The 27,460-nt window shown below is 43.4% G+C and overlaps 1 protein-coding gene and 1 pseudogene across 2 annotated transcripts in view; both read left to right on the forward strand.

Moving 5' to 3' along the window:
- The first annotated feature begins 1,848 nt into the window (after positions 1 to 1,848).
- On the forward strand, positions 1,849 to 5,194 carry LOC101625397 (annotated as a pseudogene).
- Positions 5,195 to 11,778: 6,584 nt separating this feature from the next.
- UPB1 (ureidopropionase, beta) overlaps positions 11,779 to 27,460 on the forward strand; it is a 28,604-nt gene continuing 12,922 nt past the window's right edge. The window contains exons 1-4 of one of the 2 annotated variants that reach the window (XM_004680916.2): positions 11,779 to 11,950; positions 17,628 to 17,799; positions 19,580 to 19,667; positions 25,905 to 25,999. In XM_004680916.2, the coding sequence (XP_004680973.1) occupies positions 11,847 to 11,950; positions 17,628 to 17,799; positions 19,580 to 19,667; positions 25,905 to 25,999 (459 nt within the window). In that variant the 5' untranslated portion in view covers positions 11,779 to 11,846. The remainder of the gene's footprint in view (positions 11,951 to 17,627; positions 17,800 to 19,579; positions 19,668 to 25,904; positions 26,000 to 27,460) is intronic. The other variant, XM_012723494.1, reaches the window with a different exon arrangement.

Genomic DNA, 27,460 nt, shown 5'->3' on the forward strand with positions numbered 1-27,460 from the left:
TTTCATCGCCCCCCCACCCCAACTGCACCTCTGACCTATATCCCAGTTCTTGTATGTATAAATAAATAAATCTTTTTTTTTAATCTTGTAAGTTAAGAGCTATGGTCTTTGACCCATTACTCAATCCAATTTCAGATCTGATTAACAGTTTCCTCTAAAGCTGGTACAGTATTTCTTCCCTTGTAGGATGCTAAGTTCTTCGTGAAAATCTTGAAAAACATTCTCACTGAATATTTTCTTTTAGTTTCTTCTCATTATAAGCCCTTGTTTCAAGCCTTTTCTACCACACCGTGTTACCTCTTTTTAGCACAAAAACCACACGAAACTGCTATTCAAAGAAGAAATCATAACGATGGTAAGCAATAATAACTTTACCTTCTTGCATCTGTTTTTCTAACTCATCAACTATCTTCATCTAAAATGCAATAATACTGTTCATCATAGTCATCACATTACTGTCGTTTTCAAGCTCAGTCACCCACACTAAGGTATTTCAGTCCTGATCTTTGCCTAGCAGGGTTTTTCCATCCCGTCATGACCTGGCCATCTAAGACACACTTCCTTTGCAGGGTGTGAGACAGGGCACAAGGTGGGGTCAGCACTGTGAGTCAGGAGGTGCTCTCGGTGCCTATGTCACTTACTCTTTTGGCAGTTCCTGTCCCTTGGGGTTTCTACCATGGTACTTTTGCTAATTTAACACTGCTCCACAATGGATGAAAAAGTTATTAATTAAATGTGTGACACTATATAACACTGTCTCATATTGCAATAACTTGAATACTTTTTAATTTTTGTTTCCCACCATTTTCTGTAACCAGTTAGTTCATCGAAATACTGAAGAACATGTGAACAACAAGTAATGGAAATTTGTCATAGATTTGGAGTTAGGTCTACCTTATAGAGGTATAGAATATTAATCTAGAAATGTCTTTAAACCATGAGGTCTGATTTTCTCTGATTATATTATTATATGATTTAAGGATGTCCTAATCCAGTTCAACAAGCAAATAGTACTTCTTTCCTTATACGACATGTTAACTGAGCTATAATGTATTTACCATCAGGGCCTTATTCACGCACTCTCAGTTTATACAGACAGTAATTTTTACTCATTTTTCTTTTAAATTCTACTCATTCACCACTGGACTATCATATACATTTATATATAGCAGACACACTATCCGAAACTGGGTTGGGAGTATGTTGGCTTGAATTATTTAAGAGAAAAACATTTCCACTTGTCCTGCCAAACACATTGATCAATGCTCACTTAAGTGATGTAATCATCCCTCATTTTGTAAGGTCTACTCTCTCTTTTTAGGTGACTAAGCAGTGTGCAATCTTCCTTCCACTTTAATGGGATAATTTTCAAGCTTGCTTTATCCTTCCGGGTTTTGTTTGGTTTTACAATCTCATGCAATCATTTTCTCCTGTGAATATGATAAAAGGTTTCATGGTTAGAGTTTTTCTTTTAGCACATGTGCCACTAGAACTCTTTAAGTATGCTTCCTTTACATTGATGCAATGTAAGCCTTTATCTCTGATGTTCCAGACAGACTGGCTACACTGCAACAACCATCTTTTTCTGCTTGTAGTCCTGCTTTTCCTTCTCCTCAGACTGACCTTCCTATGTCCTCCACACATCCTTCTGACTCAGATGTTTGTTCTCCTACCTCTGGACCTGTGTGGCACTTTTGGTAATGTTATCATCTAACATTGTAAACACAGCTACTGTTTATTAAGCACCAACCATGTGCTATGTCTGAAACTTTATGTACATAACACAAATTAGCTAGCTTTCTTCCTACCCTGAGCCATGTACCTCCCGTCCCCGTAAAGTCTGTCACTATGTACAAGGCCTTATACATAGCAGGTATTCAAAAAAATAGGAGCCTTTGTTATCATTGTAAGAATAAGCACCATATGACTTGTTCACATTTGATCCTAGCGCCTGACACAACATCAGGCTCATTCAACAAATGTTTATACAACTAACCATGAAGAAGAGAACAAATGTTATATGGCTAGAAGATCCTCTGAAACAAGTTGTGTAGCATACTAACTGCTAAAACTAACTCTTCTGGACAGTAAAAGCACCCAGTTAATAAAGATTGGGCTGAGGCGGCCAGAAGCACAGCTGGGAAGTCCAGCAGAATGTGTAGCACCAGGTTCAGGAAGCTAGTGCTTCCATAGAGCCTAAGTGACCATAGAGCCTGAGAATGAAGAAGACTTTCTGTTGATTGCTCTGGACACAGGCCAATGTCAATTTGGCTCCCCAGGTGTAGATGGTAGACTAACTTCCTTGGATCAGAGAGAAACTTAGGACTTAAAAAAAAAGCTGATGATGAAGGGAGTGCCTGATTTTTATAGAATTGAAGCACCCACAGAGACCCAAAGGTGAATTTTGGAGACCTGGGATTTAGCAGTGGCAATCTAGGAGGTAGTCTGTATTAGCATCTGGGCAAGAGCTAGCAGGGCCCAGAGACCAAAGTGAGACTCAAAATTCACACTCAAGTATTTGGTGGCACTGAGTTTAAAAGGGATGGAACACTGGGATGTCAGATAGATCTATATTTAAGGAAATAAATATAGATCCAGTTTCTAAACTGAAGTGTAGGAAGGCTAATGCCTTAAAAATGGCAGATAAGTTGTTAGTTTAGAACACTGCTTCAGCCATGTTTGCAGCAAGGTTGATATCTGAAGCAGGACTCTGATTCTGGGACTAAGGACAGGAGTTGCCAGTGGTAAGGTTGTTGGTGATGGCACAGAAGTTACTACAGTAATAGCCACCCAGGATGGATTATTAGACACAGAGAACATCAGGGTATAAAATCTACTTTGTTCCAGTGTGAAGGATTTTGAGATGCCAATTATCTAAAGATGATGAGTACCATAAGCAAATCTGTTTGGCTTTTTAACAGATATCTAATGATACTTATTTCACCTCTAGATTGTATATAGCTGTGTACTAACTGGACCTATCCTTCCCTCCCTGCCCCAACACAGTGACATTCCCCCTAATTAAGAACCAACTACACCACTTCCAAATTGAAATTGCTCTTTATAACTACAAGATAGTTGTTTCATTCTCTGTTCTGGGACTATTAACTGTCACTACTAAGTCTCAAAACTTTAGGTCTACAGATACTAGATAATAAAATGTTTCCTATTCCTTTAAAACCAATCAAATCAACCACCCCCCAAAAAAACCAATACAGTGCTGCTGCTACTGCTGCTGAAAATAATAAAATCTTCCCATTACCTGGTTCTTCAGTAGGATTCCACTTTTTTACTTTCACGTCTTCAGATAACAAACTGCCTATCCTATATTAACCTGTGGTCTCTTTATGTTTCTTTGTATTTCTTGGTCCATATTAAACCTTGGTCCAAGGTTTCTTGGTCCATGTTAAATCAATATACACAAACAATGGACTACCTGGTTCAACTACCTATGTAATGATTTCTTAACTTTCTTCTATAACACTCCCACCAAGTGGTCACCTAGACTGTCCTTGAATACCCTGAATGACTGAGAACTTAACCTCCTGAAGATTCACCTTTCAGTCCTGTTGGAAAGAACTGTTTGGGGCTGAAATATGCCTCCATGAGTTCCCATCCAGTAATTCTAACTCCTCTCCTTAGGATCATGTGGGGCAAACATAAAAATCTTATATACGGCCCCTTCTGATATCTAAATAAAGTGACAGTAACTTCCCTAAGTTTGTTTGCTTTGCTTTGTTGTATATATTCAAGATGATTGATATGCCTTCTATCTAGCCCAGAGCTAGATAAATTTCAGGTATGTGCTGCTTAACAGAGAAGACAATGGGACAGTGACCTCCCTTGTGTGCTGGATACTGTATCTCATAATACATACAACCTTAGACTAAAACAGCTTTTGTGACAGCCACAACACACTGTTGGCTCACATTGAGCTTACAGACAACTAAATACCCCTCACTGCCATATATATTGCTGTTAAGTTCATTGCAGATTTATGTAACTGTTTTAGGGGAAGGAGGCAGAATGAAGGTTTTGTAACACATTGATACTTCATGAAATTTGGGTCCCAAAATTCAACCTGGGATTTTGTATTTACGGTGATACACAAGTCTCTGCTTATTTTCCTAGCTCAAATGATTAGACAAATTAGTTGTGAATCATGGACTAGGCTTCTACTTAAGCTAGTCAGCTTTGCTTTATTTGACAGCCTCAGACTGTTGCCTTCAAATTTACTCAAATTTATATAGAGAAAAACTGGTAGAATCAGTGCAAATGATTCAATGCAAAGGCATTAGCATAACTGGAAAAATAACTCAAAGAAAAGTATCCGGTGCATTAAAAGTGTTATATCCAAACACCCTTTCCTTGATTAAAAATAGTATCTTATAGAAATAATCCTTAACAGACTTTCAAAGATGTTTCAGCTTAGGTTGAGGCTTTCAAATCAAAGAAAATGAAAATGGGTATAACTGTCCTCTTTTATAGACAAAAAAAAAAATGAGTTCCAGAAAAGTCACAACATATCTATGGCTACAAGACTAAAAAGCTGCAGAACCAAGTCTGAACCCCTGGTCCTTGAACTTCTAGTGCAGTACAGTTTCCAGTAGACCCATGGCATACCCATGCCAGGCCTTAAGCAATTAAATACCAGTTCTCCTCTAAGTGTTAGACAAAAATTTGCTCTACTTGTGCTTGCCCTCCAAATAAATAAGCAAAAAAAAGAGAAAGTCTCACCGGAAACAGCTGCTGCAGTGCTGACCAAATGCCAAAACCTAACCATACAATCATAGATTTTATGAAAATTAATCCAGTATCTTTAAATTTAGGAACTAGGAAAAGAGGGTAACCTTGTGTCATACATGACAAAAACAATTTAAAAGTGAGTGACATTGAGAAGGAAAATATTTTTGTTCAAAAGTGTTTCCAGGGCCACACCAGGGAAAAGGAAGGCAAAGCGCAAACTGGGCCAAATCTCCATGGTCTGTTTGGACAAAAGGGTCAGGCCTTGGATTTTCTTATAGAGATGCCAACAAGAACAAAGATGTCACCTAGGAAGAGGACACTCTGATGGAGTATTTGGAGAGTCCCACGAAATACATGCCTGGAACAAAAATGATCTTATTCTTTTTTTCTTTTTTTATCTGAAAGGGCAGAGATGACAGCTTATCGTAAAAAAGCTACTCATGAGTAATAGTTGGCACCACCTTATTTATTACAAAACAGAAATACTTCATGTTAAATATGGTGTGTGCCATGTTTAAATTGATGTCATACAACAAACTTCAGATCATGAATGGCTGATAGAATGTTTTAATTAAGATTCTTTAAATAAAACTGGCTTATGGTTAAGTGAAAGAAAAACAACAACAATTAGGAAGAGATATTAAGTAATTTACCTAAAGCTGCAGTTACCTAATATCAAAACCAGAACTAGAATCTATTTATGTACTTTCCAATATAATCCAATGACTTTCTATTCTACTACACTTTTTCTCAAAATAAGCAGCTGTTCCCTATAATTAGGACATTTCTGGAAATGGGGTCTATAATTCAAGAAATTTAAGTCAAGGACTCCAACTTCTAATCCAAGGAAATATGGGCCAGAATACTAATCAAGTAGGAATAAGCCATAAGATATTGAAACTGCAACTTCCAGTAAGTATATTGTGTCACATGAAGCACTCCCTGAGGGTGGATCCCCCACTCCATATGTTCTGTTGTTGTGTCATTTAAGGACTTAGACTACTTGAGTCCCATATGATCAGGGCACAAAGACAGCTGAGAGTCTAACTGAAAGAAGGGAACTCTAAATCTGCTTCAACTAAGGGTGGTCTTTTTAAAAAGTAGGCTAGGAAATGCAAATTAAAACCACAATGAGATACCACTTCACACCAGTGAGAATGGCACATATTAAAACAACTAGCAACAACAAATATAGGCAAGGATGTGGAGAAAAAGGAACTCTCCTGCATGGCTGGTGGGAATGCAAACTAGTACAATGCAGCTTATACAGAAAGCTGTTTGGAGCTTTCTCCAACTGCTAAAAATGGAGCCTCCATATGACCCCCCAACCCCAACCCACCAACTCCTAAGTGTCTACCCAAAAGACACAAAAACATTGATTCAAAAGGACATCTGCACCCCTCCCCCCATGTTTATTGCTGCTCTATTTACAACAGGGAAGACATGGAATCAGCCCAAAAATAGAAGATTGGACTAAAAAGATGTGGTACATACACACAATAGAATATTACTCAACAATCAAAAAAGATAAACTCATGCCTTTTGCAGCAGCAACATGATGGAGCTGGAAGGGATCATGCTTAGTGACATAAGCCAGAAAGAAAAAGAAAAAAACTGGATGGTTTCACTCATAGCAGGAGCATAGGGGATGGGGGCGGGGGGAAGCAATTGTAATAAAGTAAAAAAGAAAAACAATGAACAACTATAAACCAGAGACATTTTATGGGTGGAGAGGGGAATAGGATAAAAACTGGAGTAGGAAGAGTGGCCAGGACAGGTGAATTGGTGGTGGGAAGTCCATAGGGATTACAACCAAGATTTTAAAAAAAATGCACAAAATGAAGAATGATGTAAAAAATAAATAAAAATAAAACATTTGTAAATACTTATATGGTGCTATTTGTTTTATAAATCACTTATTGCACCATTTAGATGCAAAAAAAGTGTAGATTCAAAGACATGTCATACTTCTATGCTGAAGAAATTTAACAGATTTCAACATAAGGCAACACAGATGTGAGAATGAAGGCAAGCCTGAAGGTGCCAGGAAAGGCTTTATTAAAGAGGAGACACTTAAATTAAACCTAAAGGCTTGGGTAACAAGTATCTATTGAATAAGGAGCTAATCAAAGACAGAGGCTTGAAATAGTGTGGAGTATTTATGCAACTGGAAATTGTTTAACAAAATATGGACCAGGGAAGAGTTATAACGTGATGAGGCCAAATCAGAAAACCTTATGCTATGCCATCTTAGACTTCAGCCTAAACTAGTGGTGGGGTGGGGTGAGGAGAGAAAAAGCACTGAAAAACATCACCTTAGGAACCAAGGCCAGGGGGTATTTAACATTGGGAAACAGCAGGACTCACTAAGAACTGGCCAAAGTAATCTAGGAGCTGATGAGAGCTTGTGCAAGGAATGTGTAAGTAGTAATAAGAATAAATGCACCAGATAAGCCATAATCCGGGGAAAAGGAAGCTACTGAAAATACTGTCTGGGAGGTGGAATCTCCTCATCTGAGTTTTTCTCCCAGGGTCACTCTCATGCCTGATACTTACACCATCAGAAGTTCTTTCTCTAAACACTTTAAAAGTCCCCTACTAAAACGGAACTGGTTAATACATTATAGTGTTGGTTAGCTAATGCTAAGATGGATTATTAAAGTTTACTGCAAGTGAAGGCAACTTTGTAGGGAGGGGTAGGGCCAGTCATGAGGGGAGAAGAAAGGGACACAAAGCAAAAACAAGCACAATGAGTTCAGGTAGCTAAAAGGGAGGCAAAGTAACTTCCTGTGTCACCACTTTGGCTAGCCTGGCTCTGCTCTACTATAAAGCCCATTTTCTGTCAGCTTGAGTGCTCTATGCCAAAACTCTTTCATATGAGACTACATAAGCATACATAAGGATGTCTATTATGTAGGCATTACAGCTATATAAGGATAAGAACAATAAAATAAACCCTAGCAAAGAAAAAGAACTGTGACTTCTAACTAAGGAACACCATGCGGTGACAAGTTAATCCAGAAATTGTGCCCTTAGGAAGTTGTTTAGAAATCGGGTCATCTCAGATGGAAACCCTTTGACTATAAAGTGAAACACTGGCTCCTATATTTTCATTTCCAGTAAGTGTGAGTGTCATGTTTACCTTGGAACTCTGTCAAATACCAAGATGCTCTGCCCCATAGTTCACAGTATTTATATAGAGGGTCAAATGGGATAAAAAGAGGCAAAAGCTTTGTTGTACTATAACTGTTCCACGTGAGCATAGTAGCCTCTCTGACTCATAGGAGAAAAGAGGACAGGTGGGATCTCAGGATCAAGCCTTGCGGGGACTGCTCATCAGTGATGGTCATAAAACTTGAGTGCTTTGAATGCTGATAAGCAGTATCCACAGTACCTTGAGTACCTAAGCTAAGAGATTAAAGTTAACATACACTGTGAATTTAAAAGTAACACCAGAGAACAAACATTTTAAACAAGAACTCTTATTATAAAACCAGCCTCTAAAATGAAACTCTTTTGTCACATTAAACACATAAAGAGGAATTTATATATGACTAATTACTAAAATCATGTTTTAGTAGAATTAGGAAGGCCTAGATCATTTCTGTAGACTAGCCTCCTCTCCTCCCCCGCTTTTCTTACAAGAAGAAAACTAAAGTAATAGTGGAACATAGTCTAACCTGCAGTTTTCCTGACTCCAGGTCTAAGGCTGTTTTTTTTCTAAAAAATTTATTTTAATAAAATAACTCAAACATAAAGAAAAGCATAACAACAAACATCCAGGTTTTTAAAAGATGTTTATATATCATATGTTTTAGATCTTTTTTTAAATAAAATACTATATAAATCAGGTGATCCTGATCCCTCTATCCCATTCCCCCACCTCCCTCTCCAGAGGTAAATAGCATACTGAAGTTGTGGTGTGTTTCACCCTTCCTGCTCATGTTTTCATACACTTACCAAACAATTATATATCCCAGAAACCCCACCATGCCATGTTGTCACAGAAAGAGATGACCCACAAAACAAGGAAGAGTCCCTCACTCTAGTATGTTTATAGGCAGTTTAAACTTCTGGGGTTTGGCTAAATATTGCAAAAAGAAACTAGGACACAACTTAAAATCTTTTTTAAATGATACCTACAAAAGGATCTAAAGAAGTGTTCCATTATTATTTAAGAGTGAAAAATAGATTGAGCATATTTAGAATGTCTAATATTTTTATTATTCTTCTCTGGTGTTTCATATTTGTGAATCACTTGTTTATAATGACTTAGTGTGACATGTCACCCAACAGTAGGCAAGATGGATTAAGCAACTTAACATGTAAGAATAGTTTCTGCTTTAATGTTCGGCTCACAAGTTGTGATTTAATGAATATTAAATGGAGTGGAGGAGTCCATCCCATCAAAATTATACTTTATGAGTGCCAAAGCCCTGTTGATACAAAAGTAGACAAGACCCAGATCTCAGCAACAATTACACAGTAGGGGCCCTCCCTAGTAGTGGCACAACTGGTTAGGATGCCACACTACAAACTAGCCATAGCACTGCCCCGAGTTCTATCCCCTGCTGGGGGTGGGGGGTGACCCACATGGTGCGGCAGCCCTCTCCTGTCTCACCCACTGCTCTCCTCAGCAGTGTACTTTGTCAGGTAGCCTGTTCTGCTCCCCACTGTGTCTCTGGTAAATCCACTCACCGCACCTGTGCCTCTGGCCTGTACCCCAGTTCTGTATGCATAAAGAAATAAATCTTTAAAAAATAAATAAATAGGGCCCTCACTGATGGTGCAACGGTTAAAGTGCAGCACTGCAAGTCACAGCACATCACAGCAGCTTTAATATTTAGCTCCCCTGTTGCTCCCCCCAACAGTGTACTTCCTCAGTCTGCCTGTTCTGCTCCCACTCTGTCTCTGGTGAAACTACTTACCATTCCTGCACCTCTGTCCCAGTTCTGTATATATAAATAAATAAATCTTTAAAAAATAATAATTACATAGTAGTGCTTGATAAATGTTCTAACAGAGGTGTCCATAGAGGGGTTAGTAAAGTCTTAACTTTTTCTGTGGATATTGTAGAAGACTTTCCAGAAGACATGATGTTTGAGTTGGAGCTACGTTGGAGGATGAGTAGGAGTTCTTAAAACAGAAGATGGAAAGTTATTCCAGATAGGGAGACAATGAATGAGAGGATACAAAGGATGGTAAGATACTTGTGTTAAAAAGACAACTAAGGGGAGATACTGGCGGTAGAGAGATTAAGTTAGATGCTGGCAAGAATTCAAGCAAAAGATAATGATTGCAGGCACAAGGTGACAGGGGGAAGAATTTTAAACAAAATTCAGGAGATAAATTTAGCAGAACTTGATGCTTGATTACAAGCATCAAGAAAGAACATGGAGGAGTTGGCGATGACTCCCAAGGATTTGGCAAATGAGTGGGTAGTGAAGTCATTAACTAAAATAGGAAATACCTCACACAAGATAAGAGCAGGCCTGAGAAAGTTCCCTTTAAGGCACTTTTAGTTGTCAAAAGGCCTGCAAAAGGCCGTCATTGATTTTCTTTTTGTAACCCAGAAATCACCCTTTCCTCTGAGCTGCATGGCATATGGTATACTTTTTCTGTATCTCTTAAATCTGCTGTTATTCATATGCTTTTCAAACTTGTCCCTCCCTTAAATCATGGAGAAAAAGTACTGGGTCTTGATCATTTGTGCACAGCCCTTATTGGAGTCTCTTATTAGATGCAAAAGGCCTTCAGTTAAAGCGGGTTTTCAAATAGGCAGCTCCATCAGATACTCAGAAACTGCCAGTTAGCATGTATCAAAACAATTCACCAAATTTTGTTAGTGGCTTACAGAAAACATCTGAAGTATTTGACCCTGTAGCACCCACTTTTACAATAGCTAGCTCCTGTTGTGCTTATCTTTTAAACAACCTTGCAAGGTAGCAGTATTCCTATTTTACAGATAAAGCAAACGAAGTCCAGAGTGTCTAAATAATTTGCCTGGGGTCACAAGATTTGCAAGTGGCCAAACCAGAAAAGGGAGAGATTTGTTCCCTTACAGTGCCACCTTGCTAGAATTAAGCACGGAAATAGTACTGAAAATAGGCCAGAGAATAGGACTTCTGACTTGGCTGTAACTACGAGGGAGCGGCCTCGGATCATCTCAACCACAGTCTAAAGCCCCCGGGGCAGTGCTGGGCCCAAGGTCCACTGGGTGGACGCCCGGACATTTTGTAGAGTTAACTGGGTGAAAGCGGTGTCAGCGATCGCGTCTGTGGACTGTGGTCAGGCCCCCAAGCTAGGAATCGGGGGCGCCACCGCAAGGCATCGGTCAGGCCCAGTGCAAGGGCTCAGAGCTTAGCCCCTTGGGCTTACGAATTTTCGGAAATGCAGGTTACTGGAAGACGGTGGAGTTACCTCCGCCCGTAGGGACACTGAAACACCCCAGGTACCTTCCTGTGTGTCTTGAGGTGTGCAGGGCCATCTTGCAGCCCCCACTCAGCCGACCAGACACCGCAGTTGTGGCAGAGAGCGAACCAGCCTCCAGGCTGTGGAGGGGGGAGGCGCAGCCCGGAGGGCGCCCCAACCGAGCGGGAATGCAGGTGGGCCTTTTACCTAGACCTCCAGGAGGCCGCGCCAGTTAGGGCTCAGCGCCTCCGCCCCGACCCGACACCTAGGGGCCTATAAGCGAAGGAACCTGAAGGCGAGGGACTGTGAGACCGCGAAAGAACGGCCCCAGCCTCGGTGGGCGGAGTGGGGGAGCGGGAGCTACCTGGGCCCAGGGCAGGCGGGAGAAGCGCGAGGGCTGAGAGCCCAGGTGCGCTAGGACTGGGCGTGCCGCGGCGCGTGCCGGGGGAGGGGCGAAGCCAAGGGGCGGGCCCACCGGCGATGCCCTTGAGCTCTGATTGGCTGCAGGCTGGCGAGGCGCGAGGAGGGGGCGTGTCGGGCTCTCTGGGGGGCCGAAGTGCAGAGCAGAGGGAGGGAAGGGCGCGTGCGCAGGCCGAGCCCCCGCCTCCACCTCCCCTCCCCCCCATCCACTCCTTTTGAGGGCAAAAGGCTGTTTTCGGTGTGGACTTCGGCGCCTGCGGACACCCGCCATGGCAGGAGCAGAATGGGGGTCGCTGGAGGAGTGCTTGGAGAAGAACCTACCACCCGCAGAATTGCGGGAGGTGAAACGCCTTCTCTATGGCAAGGAGACCAGGTCGGGGACTCGGTGACCTGGGGATGAGGGGGAGCTTTCGGACCGCGAGTTACGGTCTGGGGGAGGACAGGACGGGGAGTGATTTGGGACCTGTAGGACTCTGAGGGAGCGATGATGAAGTCCTGAGTTGGTGGGTAGTGAGAGGAGATGCGATGACTCAGGAATTGCTAAACCACGAGGTGAATTTTACATGCCACTTCTCCCTCAGTTGCCCTAACCAGAAGGGACAAGTGGGGGATTTTTGTTCTCTGGATCTTTCTCCATGGCCAGCCAACTCTCCTTCCCTGTTTCTAGTGACCAGCTTTCTCCCCACAGGGAGACTTGTACTCTGAGTGTCTGCCTCCGTCAGTGCCCCCAACCAGAATCCCCAGCCCTTCAGCGAATTGTCCAGACGCAGCCCTGCCTGGGAGCACTGACAGCCTTTGATGGAACCTTGGAGACAGAGACAGCTGAGTCTGCTTGGCCAAGGAACCTTTCCCACTGACAAGCCACAAGAATTAGTTACCACATCAGAGCAGATGGTTTCACTCAGTGCAGATGGTTTTCCATTCCCAGCCAGTCTGTGCATCATTAGAATTTTCTGAGGGCAGTGCATTGCTGGACACTGGGTGTATAAACCTGGAAGACACTAACCCTTACACTCTTTTCAGTAGACTCACTTTCTCTTTTCCTAACACTCTTGTGCTTTATTTCTCCCTGACACCCACGAGTTCTCTTTTTCCCCCCAGAGATCATACCCGTGTCACCCTTAAAACAAGCTTATTTCATCCCTAGAAACTGTAGCAATCAGAAAATGTAAATCATATCCTATTGTTCCTTTGCTTAAAACTCTTAAGGGATTTCCCAGGCTTTAGACTGAAATCCAACCTCAGACCCCACGCTGCTCCTAAAGAGACCTTCCGCTTCCTTGCCCATGTGTGGATTCCTTCCATCTAGCCAGATTCCTTCCATCTAGCCAGATTGCGTGCTGCCTGACCTTGTGGCAGTGACCTTGAAGCAAAAGCCTAGTCAATTTGTCTGAAATTCAGAAATGTATATTAGAACAGCGATTCCCACCACCTGTTGTAGAGTTATTGCAGGGTGACCAGACCTGAGATCCAGGAGTGTTTTTACTGCTAGTGGGTAGTAAGTGTAGAACAACTGCCTATAGGCCTGGGAGTGGTACGAAGGGCTGTTCACCCAGAAGTACTGGGTGACTCCGGGCCTCTCCCATGGCTCTTGCTAGAGTACCACTCCACCAACCTATAAAGACTCATTGTGGGCCAAGTCTCTAAGAGCTGAGGCTCCCAAAGGTGTCACAAAACTAGGGTGCCTCAGGCTACAGTTTCTAGGGATGGAATACATTTGTTTTAAGGGTGGTGTAGGTATGCTCTCTCAGGGAAGAAACAGCGAGAACTCGTAGGTGTCAGAAATAAAGCACAAGAGTGTTAGGAAAAGAGCTGTTTCCTGTGAAGCTCAGTGGAGCTCATTCTACAGATCAAGGTAAGGACTACCTTGCAAGAGGCACTTTATGTGAGCATTTGGATTGCTCCAGGGTGGGAAGGGATTATAAGGAATAATGAAATGACAGCCCCATCCATTGATCAATCCTGGGGCTTGGTTCAAATATTGGAGTAAGTGGTTCCCCTTTTCCTGTTTCCTGTTTCCTTGATTCTGTTCCACTCACCACTGAGTCCATCCAGGCTTTACCTCTAGGTTATAAACCTTCATATTTGCTTATTCCTTGAGATGGGGTAGGATTTGACTATGAACAGGACTGCAAATGAAAGATAGGAAATTATTGATTATTTAAAAACTATTCTCCCATTTAAACTGCTCATTTCTCACCGCCAAGTCTGACATGTTCCCTCTGGGAAGGCTGGTAGACCCTCAGGCCCTTCTCCGGATTCCTGCTACACTCCTTACAAGACCACTTCTCCCAGTTACTTGCTGTGCCCAACACAAAGATGATAGTTAGTAAATGAATGAGGTAATGAATGAGGGCTTTTGCCTGTGCCAGACAGGTGACATCCTCAGAGAAGATGAGCTCTCAATTTTAGGACTGCTAAAAGGAAGAAGTCATTAATTCAATGACCATTCATCAAGTGTTTACATTTCTCTTTGGCACTAGTAGTTTCTGCCTCAGGGGCTTTCTGTCTTTTGGTGGTTGCCCTCGATTATGAGAGAAAGATGCAGGAAGAGCTGGAGAGAGTTACAGATGCAGGGTTGGGAGCAGGTCAGGAAGACTTTCCAGGGCAACATGCTTGAGTTGCATCCTGAAGGAGATGGAACATTGGCCTGGAGATAGAACAGCCTCAGGGGCTTCAGGCCAAGGTGCACACACCAATGGAGGAGCCCATTTGGGGACAGGGAGTTTGGAGTGCTGTGAGAAGAGGTGGGAGTGAATGAGGTGGGTCCTGGGGATTCTGTACACTCTGCTGAGGCTCTCATCTGATGGTGGTTGCGGCTTTCAAAGAATTTGGAAAGAGCATGTGTACAATGAGAAAGCATTGTTCTTGGAGACAGAGAGGTGGAAAAGTTCCAGAGGTCACAGGAAGGTCAGCAGCAGTGTAGATAGCAGTGGGTGTGATGCACAAGATCAAGATCCTACAGGCTTCTGGTGTGGGCCATTAGGTGACTGGTGCATTCATCTGGTGAGAAGCAGCTTTGGGGAAGGCTGATGGGTTGAATTGGGGATGCTGCTGTATTACCTGGGGTTGCTGTAACCAGTTGCCACAAACTGAATGGCTTAAAAGAAAATTATTTTCAGTATTCTGAAGACTAAAAGTACAAATTTGAAGTGTTGGTAAGACCATATCCCTCAGAAACCTGGGAGAGAATCTTTCCCTTTTCCAGTTTCTGGCAGCTTACATTCCCTGGCTTATGGCAGTGGCACTCCAGACTCTGCGTCCATCTTGACATGACTTTCTCTTTTCCCTTTGCCCTCCTTTGGATGTCTCTTATGAGAACACTTGTCATTGAATTTAGAGCTCATTGGAATAACCCAGGATGGACTTATCTTGAGATCCTTAATTACATTGGTAAAGATTATCAACCAAGCAAGTTCAGATTATCAACCTATTCATAGGTTCCATATGTTTGTGGACATATCTTTTGCAGGGCCATCTTTCAACCAACAACAGGGACCATTGGGTGGGGGTACCTCAGGAGAGAGTTGTCTTGGAGATAGATGGTTATTCCAGTTGGTGGAGGCTGGGTTGCAGAGTAGGAGAGGCCCAGGTGGAATTCTGGAGAGCCTTGGATATTAAAAGAACCAGAGGAAACTGTCATTATGTGGGAGACCCCAAAAGTGAGGCTGCGTGGTAGGAGGGTCCTAAAGGGCGTAGCATGGATGCTGCATGGAGCAGGGATAGAGTTTTGGGTGGTGCAGTAATATCTACTAGGATGAGGGTAACAAGGAGAAGACTATTGGGAGGTATCCTTGGGAGACAAGGGGCTGAGGAAGGGACGGGAGTGAGGGCTTCAGGGAAGGGGAAAGGAGAGAGCGCAAGTAAAGGAATAAGAGGGACTTTCTCCCCACTTTAATGCCTGCATTTTATGGGAGAGACTCAAGCAACGTTAATGATGGGTATGGTAGTATGTGGGAGGTAGAGAGATGCCCAAACCATGTAAATCATTAAATTAAAAAGGCAAGCAGAAGAGCAGAACATACAGAAGGATGCTGTTGTAGGTGGGACACACATGTAGATAGAAAAGCATTGGCAAGCTACATAAAGTGTCATTAAGAGGGTCATCTCTAAGATTCCTGACTAGGGATTGGACTGGGATGGGCAGGAGAATTCATATTCCGGTTGATCCTCTGTTTCACTGTTTGATTTTTTTTACCCTATGTGCATGTGTCACATTTGTAACAAAGCACTAGTTTAGTTCACCCACACTGTGACTGAAAAAGCCTTTGGGGGCCAGATGTTTATGGACTAGAGCTCAAGGTTGGTAGAGTTCTCCAAGATGAAGCAAGTCAGTACGTGGTGATGGACTGACTGGGTAATAGGAGGGCAGGGAAACCTTGGAGGTGGTGGTCAGACAGGAGGGGTGGGGTGCTGAGGAGAGGTAGAGCCGATTCTCTGTGAGAGTGGAGCAGTCTGCTCTGCATTCCCTCAGGCCCAGGAGAATGAGTCCAAAGAGGACTAGAAGTTGGAGAGCTGGAGGCAGCAGTTGGCATAGACAGCGAGGAGGCGGGGAGGTTGAGCTTCATGTCACGCAGTCACAGGACTGATGGTGGTGGAAAGATAGGGAGCAAGGACAGCTGTGGGCAATGGATGGGCTGAGAGGGCCCAAACTAAGGATATTGCAAAGGTGACACAACTGGACTTACAAGCCTGAGAAGAGCTCTTCTACCTGCCCTCCTCCCCGGGGTGCGCCCGCAGGCTGAAGACAGGGCCTGCCAGGAACTCACTGAAAAGCCAATCTGGCTCCCCAACCCAAGGGCCTAAGGGGAAACAGACTCACAGAGCCTTCACCCTTTGTGTCCAATAAAGTGACTTGTCCTATTGAGCCTGCCTGGGTCAGGCAGTGCTCTCTGACTGAGAGGGGGGAGGGGGCCGGGGGCTGACGCTGATGCAGTCTTGGCAAGGGGAGGCAAAGTGTGGGCACTGCTGCTATTTCTAACCTACTAAAGAAATGGAACCCTGACTAGTTGAAAAGCAGGCTGATTGTCAGGGGCGGAACCGAACTCAGAGCTGTCAGGGCCGTCACAGGAAAATCGCCTGGCAGGGGGTGGTGACAGGGGGCTTGGACTGACAGGGCTGTGATTTTGAAAGAAATGTCTTTAAGAAAATGATTTAAAGTAGGAGAGAAATATTATTATTAGATAATGACTGTCAGGTTATTTTTTGATGTGTTCTCTGGGTATTTCATAACCATCTTGTCCCTAGATGGTAAGCCCTTCCTGGCCAGAGGCCATGTCCCTTGCCCCTGGCGGTTTCACCTCAACACCCAGCACACAACAGTCATCAGGTGTTTGCTGTTTGGCCACTGGTCACTTTAGTGGGAGGTTTTTATAAATAATCCACTTGCCTTTGTTAATAAACCACAAATCAGGATAAGCACTGGGCCTTTGGTCCAGACACCTGGGTCCTGCCAAGCCCACCCAGCACTGGGCATGGAGTTGTACACTGCCCAGTGGGAGCAGCAGCAGGACAGGGTGGTGGGGTCACCAGAGACTTGTATCCTTAGTGGCAGAGTGCCATAGGCCCCATGTTTATGCAATCAGTTCCTGGCCTCTCCGCTCAGCTGCCTCCTAGGCCTGGTTCTCAGTAGCCCCTCCTTCATGGCAGCCTACCCCATCCCCCACACTTAGCAGACCCTCTGATCCTAGTCTGCAAACATTTTTGGGAATTCATACCCTCCCTTCTGTGCTGCCTGCTGGGACTTTAATCCCTGCACTGATTTCAGCAACTTTAAAAGCATCAACCTCTTGACAGCCTCCCTTCTTGGTCAGGTGAAGTCCAGGCTCAATATGAGTCCCTTTTCGGCCTTGCTGTGTCCTCCCTCAGCCTCATCCCCTTGACCAAGCCCAGCCTTCTGGCCTGAACTCAGCCCCCAGGCCCACAGCTCTATGCCTTCTTGCCAGGAACTCCTACTTCCTTTACCCCTGATAAATTACTGGAGAGGACTGGGGAAGTTTTGAATTCAGCAGACTTCATGCAGATTGCCCGCTCTCTTCTCTGCCCTTCAGGAAGCTGGAGCTGCCCAGCAGGGCTTTCGATGCTGCCTTGGAAGGGGACTTCGAGCTGCAGGGATACGCCTTTGAGGCAGCAGAGGAACAGCTGAGGCGCCCCCGGACTGTGCGTGTGGGGCTTGTTCAGAACCAAATTCCCCTCCCTGCAGATGCCCCTGTGGCAAAACAGGTGTGGCCTCTTTGGACCATAAATACGTAAATTGGCTGTGCCCCTCTCTGTGTTTTGAACATGTCCACAGTCCCTGGCTGGCCTCACTCTGGGTCTGTAGCACCTTGGGGCTCACCTGATGCTTCTGCTTTGGCCCTGCCCTCCAGCCTGTGCTTCTGGCTCTTTCCTCTGGTTCTTCTTTCTCTGCTTTCCTCACTGATTGTTCTTTCCACCTCCTACTCTCCTCCCTCTCCTGTGACTGATCCATTGCTCCATTTCCCCATGGTACTCTTTTGGCTGGCTCACACTCTTTTTGTGGAACTCTGCCTCTCAGTCAGGAGGCCACCCCCCAGCACAGACTGGTTAAGACTGTCCCTGTCAGTCCCTGTATTCTTCTGCCTTGATACTAAAGACAGGAACTCTTACACCCCAACATTTGTCAACTGATGATGCCTGCAGGGTTTCAGAAATATGATAGCCATTTGTTTATCATCTTACGATTAATATACATGTGACAGCAGCTGTACTTCCCTAAAGAAACATGTTGCCACTGACGCAAGTGATTTGTTGAATACATTTCTTCACAGTATTCCTCCAGCTGTGCAAACTCTCAAGGCTTTTCTGTGGAGCGTTCCTCGGCATACAGCATGTATAAGAATTAATTCTCAGGGAACCTCCAAACACTAAAGCCAGTTGGATTTCTACTCAGGTTCTGCATCATCTGTTATGTTGATCCTTCCTTTACTTTGTTGAACTAAAACATTCCTGGTTCTCAGTTCCCTTTTTGTCTTTAGATTGTTTGTGACTCTGTCTCCTCTCCTTATCTCATTTTGTCAGGCATAAGGGGCAAGGTGCTGCTTTCATCCCCACAGCACCTAAAACATGCTTTGCACTTGTCAGTGTCCAGCAGCTCACCCTCAAGGACTGGTGTGTGTAGTCCCGAAAGAAGAGGCAGCCTTGAAAGAGTTTGTGCTTGCTGGGCTTCCAGCTTGTTTTCTGTGGTCTTTCCTTGAATATGCACTTGTGAATGTCTCCTGGGAACCATAGCGTGTGCCGAGGACATGGAGAAGATGAGGCCCCTTTCCTCCTGCCCCCAAGGGGCGCATGAGGTCATGGGAGTGACAGCAGAAGAATGAGCCAGCACGATGGGAATGGTGCTGCTGTGAGGGTTCCATGTAGGCTGGGAGCCCAATAGTACCTTGATACACAAAGCTTTTTCTGGAGAGTTGCCCCTCTGTGGACACCACGTGATATGGATGACACATCAGGGAAGATTGGGTGGGTGGAGGAATTGACACAGGCACAGCTGGAAAAGGCAAGTTATAGAAAAGGCATGCTATGATCAGATACCCACAGGAAGAAAGCGGTGGCAGGACAAGGCATCCCAGAACCCTCGAATGAGGATGGTAGAACATGAACTGTGTCCAGAGTGAGGGAAATTAACCATGGAGGGTGACCTCTGTGTGTGATGAGCCCACAGAGTAAAACTCCTTCTTCAGTAAACAGTGTGTATCTTTCCACCCACTCCTCTCAGCAATTCACTAGGCAGATGGTATGCCCTCCTTTCTCCAGGTAAAGAAATAGATTCAACAAAGCAGTGTTTAAGTCTGTGTGGGACCCAGAGCCTCTGCAACTCACTTTTATGCAAATTTTGGACCTGATGAGAATGACTTTCTGAACCTCCCCACCCTACTTATCCTTTTATAGCTGGCGGGGTGGGAGCTTCACATTGGGATGAGTTCTGACAGTGTTCTCAACCAATGGAACTATGGGTTCTTATACTTGTGTTTTTAATTGCCAGGTCTCTGCCATTCACAGACGCATAGAGGCCATTGTAGAGGTGGCTGCAATGTGTGGAGTGAACATTGTCTGCTTCCAGGAAGCATGGAGTAAGTCTTTCTTGGGGTGCTTTCTCTATTGCTTTCAAACAGTAGTGTATTATCTCCATATTGCCAAGATTGCCCGCTAATTTTTTTTTTAAAGATTTATTTATTTATTCATACAGAACTGGGGTACAGGCCAGAGATGCGGAGGGTGAGAGGATTCACCAGAGACAGAGTGGGGAGCAGAACAGGCAGATCGATGAAGTACACTGCTGAGGGGAGCAGTGGGCTGGTCAGGAGAGGTCTGCCACGCCATGTGGTCACCTCCGGGGCAGGCGGGAATCGAACTCATGCGGAAGCGGCTTTAGATTCTCAGTGCAGTGCTTTAACCCGCTGTGCCACCAGGGAGGGCCCCGCTAATTTTTTTTTTAATCTCTTTTCTCATTTATAGAAAACTCTTTGTCAAAACACAAAGAAGCCAGGAACTCCTGCCCACCCTCCTAGTATGCCTCAATATATTGTCTGGTCCAGTCAGTTTTTCCTCCCAAGTTATTATGAATCCATTCATTCCTTCCTCCCAACTCCTTACCACTGCCCTTGTCCAAGGGTCCATCTCTACTGGGCTCTTCCTTGATCTCCTTGTTCCCAGACCACTGTACCAGCTGGTCTCTAGCTGGAATGCATCCTCCACACCTAGCCTTATGAACCCTGCTCAAGCTCCAGGTCTCAGCCCAGAGCCACTATTCCTATTTAAAGCTCTGCTGCTGTTATAGGTACCTGGTACCATGTACCTTTTCTTTCATTTTCATTTTTGTCAAAAAAAAAAACTCATGATTTTGAGTTTACAAATTAGTCTGTTAAGTCTGTTGCCAAAAAATAGCTGTCCTCTACCCCAGAGGTAACCATCTTCAACTCTTAGACAGTTCTGTTGAAATTTAACTTTGTGTTGCTCCTTAGAAAAATTTTCAGTTTTGTATCTGTTGCTTCCCACTATGGATGATGATAAGATTGATCCTTGTCCACCTTCTGCCCCCTACACATATGTATACTTCCTGATCCATCGCCCAACCATTCTTTAATAAGCCATTGTATAAACCTTGATTTCTTTTCCTGAGTCATCTGTTTTCCATGGAGTTTGCTTTGTTCTCTACATACTTCCCACAAATTCTACCCCAAGCTTTCTTCCAGTTTCCTAAATCTCCTCAAAAGAGTTAGATCCATAAAGCAGCTTATCAGTTCCATCTCTTTGAAGGAATGTGTCCCAGAACTTTCTGACAGTTTTGCTCTGAATTAGTTGCACCCTCTGCTGGTTACACAGCTGTCATTTTGCCTTTTCCTTTGCCTGGCCTTGTGTTTCTCCTATCCCACACCTTCCTCTTTCTTGCTTTACTCCCTCATTTTGGTTGAGTAATTCCCTTGGGAGAAAATACAGGAGGTAAGCTTTCAGACTGCATATCTGAAAATGTGTCTTTTGTCACTTGCTCTGTAGTTTGGTTGGGTATAGAATTGTTGATTAAAAATTATTTTCCTTCAGAAGTTTGAATTAATTGCTCTCTTATCTTCTGGATTTGTTGGACTAATCTAAAGACATTTTGGCTTATCACCTGTGGTTTATTACATGTTTACTTTTTTCTGAAAAGTTATAGTATCTTCTTTTTTTTTTCCCCTAATACTTTGAAATTTCATAACAGTGTGCCATTGTGTGTTCTATTTTAATCCATTATTTTGGGCACCCAGTATGTTCTAACACTTTAGAAATCTGGGTTCCTCATTACAAGGAAATTTTCTTGTATTGTTTCATTAGTGATTTTTCTCTTACCCAACCTCCCCCCCCCCCTTCATCCTGATACTCCCATGATTAAGACATTGGAACCCTGGACTGGTTACCAGTTTTCTTACATATTTCCTCCCATTTCTTACCTCTACCATTTTGTTCGTTTTCTGGTAGATTTTTATCTAATCTTTTTATTCAGCCACTGTTCAGCCTTCAATTTCTATTCTTATCATTTGAATTTACAAGAGTTCTTTTGGTCCGCAAGTTAATGTTTTACCACATCCTGTTCTTATTTTACAGCTACAATAACTTCTCTTATCTCTGAATATATTAAGTCGTATTTTTTTCTCTCTGCATCATCCCTACTTTCTCCAAATTTTTCTTTTCCCCCCTGATTATAATTTAAGATTGAAGACTAAGCAAGTTCTGAGTTTGTAGGAGGGGCTCCTCTGCTGAACTTCATAATAGGATGACCCAATTTAACTGTTTGTTAGATAATTCCCTCATGGTAGTGTCTTTAGGTCATTCTTTTAAGGGTGCTCAGATTCCCCAGAAAACTTTCTTCTTATCTTCTACCCAGAAAATAAGAGGACAGGGGTCCAGTACAGTGGTATTTACATAATCTCTCTGTCTTTGACACTCTGCTTGTCTTCTGCCCTGGTTTCTGTAAGGCCAGAGACCCTCTAGGGCTAGAGAAGGAGCCTCCAGCCTTCTACTAGGTAGAAGGAACATGTCCCAGCCTTTTGCAGTAGAGAGGGCTTCTGGACTTCTGCTTCTTAAACAGACTTTCAATCCATCCTTCTTCATTGTCATCCCTTTCTTCTTCCTTGCCTTCTAAGCTACATGGCACATCTGGTTCCTAAGCTTTTAATGGGTGTATTATAGAGACTGGGGGGGCTTGGGTCTCCTCCACTATTGGGAAACTCGATTTTCTCAGTGCTCCTCTAACACATCTAATGTTCCCCGACACTCTCCAACCTCCTGTGTTTTGTTGTTACTGCCCCTCCCTCAGAGCCCCATCCATGCAGCTTTATACTTTTGTATAAAAGTCCCTTTACTGTCATGTTGGTGGGGCTTCAGGAAAGAGCAAGGTATGTGTCCAATCTGCCACCTATACCCAGAAGTTCATCTTGGTTTTGTATACTTTCACTCTTGTTTGTGCCACCCTTTTGACCTCTCTGTCCCTTCTCTTAGACTATAAGCTCCATGAGGCAAATGGCAGGGTCTTGTTTATCTTCCCATTGCAATTCCCAGCCCTATTGTTCTACATTTAAAAAATTCATCATGGTAAAATATGCATAGCATAGTATTTCTCTCTTTAACCATTGTTAGTGTATAATTCAGTGACATTAAATACATTCAGAATTGTATAGCACTCAAAACTATGTCATCATCCCCAATGAAAACTCTGAAGTTATTTAACCACAAATCCCTTTCCTCTCTCACCTCTGATATTCTTTATTCTTTCTTTCTATGATTTTGCCTATTCTAGGTCTGTCACATAAGTGCATATTCTGCCCTTTTGTGTCTAGCTTTTTAGCTTAGCTAATGTTTGCAAGATCTATCCATGTTGTTGCGTGAGTCAGAATTCTATTGCTTTTTGTGGCTGTATAATATTCCATCACAGCACATTTTAAAAATTCGTTCCCCACCCTTATCTTATTTTTAGTGTATAGGAAAATCCATGGAACATGACAGACATTTAAAAAATACATATTGAATGGTTTCTTCCCTCTGTTGGATCAGGAAAACCGCTTGTCCATGAGAGCCAAGAATTTCTCTACACAGAGCTAAACACTCTGTCCTAGCAGATTTTACAGTAATGCCAGGTTATAATTCAGAAGTTAAATTCAGCTTCTCAAATAACTTTCAGCTCTCGAGTTATATTATCTGCCCCCCACTGCCCTTCTAGATTGGCAGCTCCTGAAGGCAGGGCCAGGTTTGAGCTTAGGAGTGGTGTTACAATGATGTGGCAACTCCCTTACCCTCTAATAAGAAAACTGTACTTAGGACTTTGCAGCCAAACTCCCCCAATCTCCATTCCACATCCTTCTTTTGAAGATTCATTTACATTAGAGTGCTTGTATAAACAGGAAAAGAAGTCATTAAAATGGAAATGGATAAATTTGGAGAGCTTAGCAACCTGAAATGAAATCAGAAAAGGAGAATTTATTCTCTTGGGACATTTGAATTTCTCCTAATGTTCTGAAAGCTGAGAATGAATGGTCATTAAGGGACATTTTGGTTGTCAACAGTTTTTTTTTTGTTGTTGTTGTTTTGGTTGTTGTCATTGGCTTCCTTAAAATAGTTCATCCCTCTTTGTGGAAAGAGAGCCTGGGGAGTCTTGAGCCAAGGCCCCTGAGGCTATTGCTGGCAGAACCTGCTGCCTTCTTAGCTGCCTCTGTGGGCCTCCACCTAGCAGCCAGGATGGTAGTGGTACCATCAGTGATCTCTTTACACTGACACCATTGTAGGTTCCAGACTTCCTGGAACTGGTAGGAGTAGGGAGGCTAAGTTTCTCTTCCTCCTCTCATAAAGCAGAAGAGTCCTACCTACCTGGCAGGGGCCTCAGGGGCAAGCTGCTTATTACCAGGTCTGGTAACTTATCAGGAGGTAACCCCCATTTGGAAAAGGTTAATTGCAATCTTCAACCAGTTAAAGCTTCCACAAACACTCTCTGCAGGTTTGTCAGTTCAAAATCAATTGCAGAGGCTCCTAGGCCAGTCCATCCCCCCTGAAAGGAATGGACTTGCATTATTGAGAGAAAGAGAATCTAAACAGTGTTTGGAATCAGTCCAGACAAGGAATTCTGTACTCCAAGGAGAAAAAGACAAACATCACAATAGAAAGTAGGCAAAGGCTTCAAACAAAAGTGCCTGGAAGTCATCCAGTAAGGCCAGTAATCATGTGGCAAGGTGCTTCACCTCACTAGGGGAAAAGAAAGCACATATTTAATCGTGGTGCTATACACCATGATTAGTCTGGCAGTTATTAAAAAGTGAAAATGTCCCAGCTCTTTCAAGAATGGCTGAAGAGGAGTGGAATGCCTGCTCAGAGGTCCTTGGCGCTCACCCCTAGCACATTAGCCTTCCCACAGAGGATTTTGACCCTGTTGTGTCCAGTGTTATTCGAACTATCACTACACATATAGGTATCTGCTGTTTTGGGGGAGTAAGGAAAATAAACAAGAATTAGTTTAAAGATAGTTATTATTAAATGTTCTCTCTGGTCGCATCTTACTCAAGATCATAGGAATAATGCATATATCCTTGGCAAATTCTCAGCCCACGGAGTGGTTCCCAAACTTTTGTGGGATCATTAAGCAAATGGCTTTTCTTGTCCTGAAGAAGTGCTCTTGTCCCTGGGAAGGGGATTATTCCATAGTGGCATGCTAGGGGTCCCAGCACCATGTTCTAGTATCCCTGAGGAGTCTTAGTAGTGCTTTTGCAACCTACAGGTTGGCCAGCAGATAAGGATCTGCTGGTTGGGAACAGTTTTGGGCTTTAACTTTTTGGAAAATTTTAAAAATATATACACACACTGTGCTAAATATATGTAACACAGGATTTACCATTTTAATCATTTTAAGCATATATTTCCCTGTCATTAAGTACATTCATGTCACTATACAACCATTGCCACATCCATCTCCAGAACTTTCTCAACTTCCTAAACTGAAATTATGTCCATTTTAAACAAGAATGTCCCATTACCTCCCCCCACCTGGCAACCACCATTCTACTTTTTGTCTCTATGAATTTGACTACTCTCAACACCTTGTAAGTGGCATCATACAGAATTTGTCCTTTTGTAACTGACTTACATCACTTAGCATAATGTCCTTAAGTTTCACTCATGTTATAGCATGTGTCAGAATTTCCTTTTCATGATTGGGCAATATTCCATTGTGTGTACGCACCATATTTCGTTTCATCCACTCAGGGATGCTTGGGTTACTCCCATCTTTTGGCTGTTGTAAATAACACTGCTCTGAACATGGGTGTGTAAATGTCTATTCAAGTCCCTGCTGCAATTATCTTTTTTTTTTAAGATTTTTAAAAATTTATGCCTACAGAACTGGGGTACAGGCCAGAGATGCAGGGGTAGTGGGCAGTGAGAGGATTCACCAGAGACAGTAGGAAAACAGAACAGGCAGATCGACAAAGTACACTGCTGAGAGGAGCAACAGGCAGGTCAAGAGAGGTCTGCGGCGCCATGTGGGTCACCTCCAGGTCGGGGATTGAACTCATGCTGAAGTGACTTTAGCTGCTTAGTGCTGTGCTTTAATCCGCTGCACCACCAGGGAAGGCCTGCTGCAGTTGTCTTTAAGAGTATAGGACAGTCCTGAGACCTAGCCCTTCATTTTATCACGAAGTCCAGAAGGGTAGAGTCTGCTCAGTGTCCAGATCCAGTGAGTGAGTAGAATCCAGGGCCAGATTCTTCAGTGGAGATCCTCTGCCCACAGGCCAAGGAGCCCCTTCAGAAGGCATGAGTGTTGGATGTGACTCTGACCTTTCTCCTCTTCACAGCCATGCCCTTTGCTTTCTGTACAAGAGAGAAGCTTCCATGGACGGAATTTGCTGAGTCAGCAGAGGTTGGTCCCACCACTAGGTTCTGTCAGAAGGTAGGACATTAACTACTCTTCTGGCAACGGTTGCCAAACATGTGCAGGTCACAGAGTGCAGCCACGGCTGCCAGCTATGACCCTTCATGGAAAATGTAGCCTTTGGGGGCTTGTTTGGGTAGGTTAGAACAGATAAGACGATCTGCTACCCTTTTCAGTGTACTTTCATTAAACATCATAGTTTCAGAGCCAGAAGGGCCCTTAGTGATTTCTTCAGGTGAGGGAGCTGCAGCCCAGGGTGCCCCGGGGGTGACTCCCATAGAAGGTACTGCGCCAGGGGCAGCACACTGGCAGAACAGGTACCCAGGGACTTGGCCCTTGTCCAGAGTTCTGCCTACTCTGCTAACTGCTTGCCTGAGTTATGTAAGCTGTGCATGAGCTGTCTCATCAGTATAGAAACTGATTTTCATTTTTCTTTATTAAAACCTCATAATACATGTTGTATGATCCCATTTATATGAAATGTCCAAAATAGGCAAATACATAGAGGCAGAAAGCAGATTATTGGTTGCCAGGGGCTGATGGGGAAAAGGGAAGGGAAATGGCTGTTAATGGGTACAGGATTTGTATTTAGAGTGATGGAAATGTTCTGAAATTAGATTGTGATGGTTACAAAGCTCTGTGGATGTACTTAGAACCAGTGAATAGCATAATTTAAAAATGAATTTTATAAATGAAATGAATCTTTTGCTCTGTGGGCTATATCTTAATGAATCTGTAATCAAAAAGATCCATAATGTTCAAAGAGTTTGTGAATGATAACACATCCTTATTCTCACTTCTAACAAACCTCCATTCATTTCTCCAGTTCACATTTCAGACTTTAGGTCTATATTTGGGGAGGGGTTCTGCCATATCTGATCATGGTGATTCCATGAGCTGTGATTCTAGGCATCAGTATTCTCAGGCTAGCAGAGAAAAAATTCTCTCATCCACCAGGTTGTTGATTTTGTGCTAAGGAAAGAAGAGCACTAGTTAGGAGGTGGTTGCAGATGGCACACCTGAGCCAGGATCAGAGGAAGAGAGAAGGCGGGTGGAGTGAGAACTGTGACAGGGACCTTCTGCCCAGTGTACCTTCTCCTCTCCTGTCAACAAAGTCAGTGACAGTCAGGGCTAGTTAGAGCTGAAGACACATGGCCAGCTGGGCTGCCCATCATCAGGTCCTAGTGTTTCCTTTTGAGACAAAAGGAATTAGGTATCAAGGAGTTTTTTTATCCCCCCTATTTTTAGTATAGATGAGAAGTGATATGATTTTCTTTTTTTTTTATTGTGGTTAAAAAAGCATATAACATAAAATTCATCATCGTAACCATTTGTAAGTGTACAGTTCAGTAGTATTATGTATAGTCACACTGTTTTGAACCAGATCCAGAACTGTTCCATATTTTAAGTCTGAAGCTCTGTATTCATTTAACAACTACATTCCAGCCCCAGGTGCTGGAAGCCAAAGTTCTACTTTCA

Source organism: Condylura cristata, unplaced genomic scaffold (genome assembly GCF_000260355.1).
Source record: "Condylura cristata isolate star-nosed mole 26May11 unplaced genomic scaffold, ConCri1.0 scaffold00011, whole genome shotgun sequence".
In the NCBI taxonomy this organism is placed as follows: Eukaryota; Metazoa; Chordata; class Mammalia; order Eulipotyphla; family Talpidae; genus Condylura; species Condylura cristata.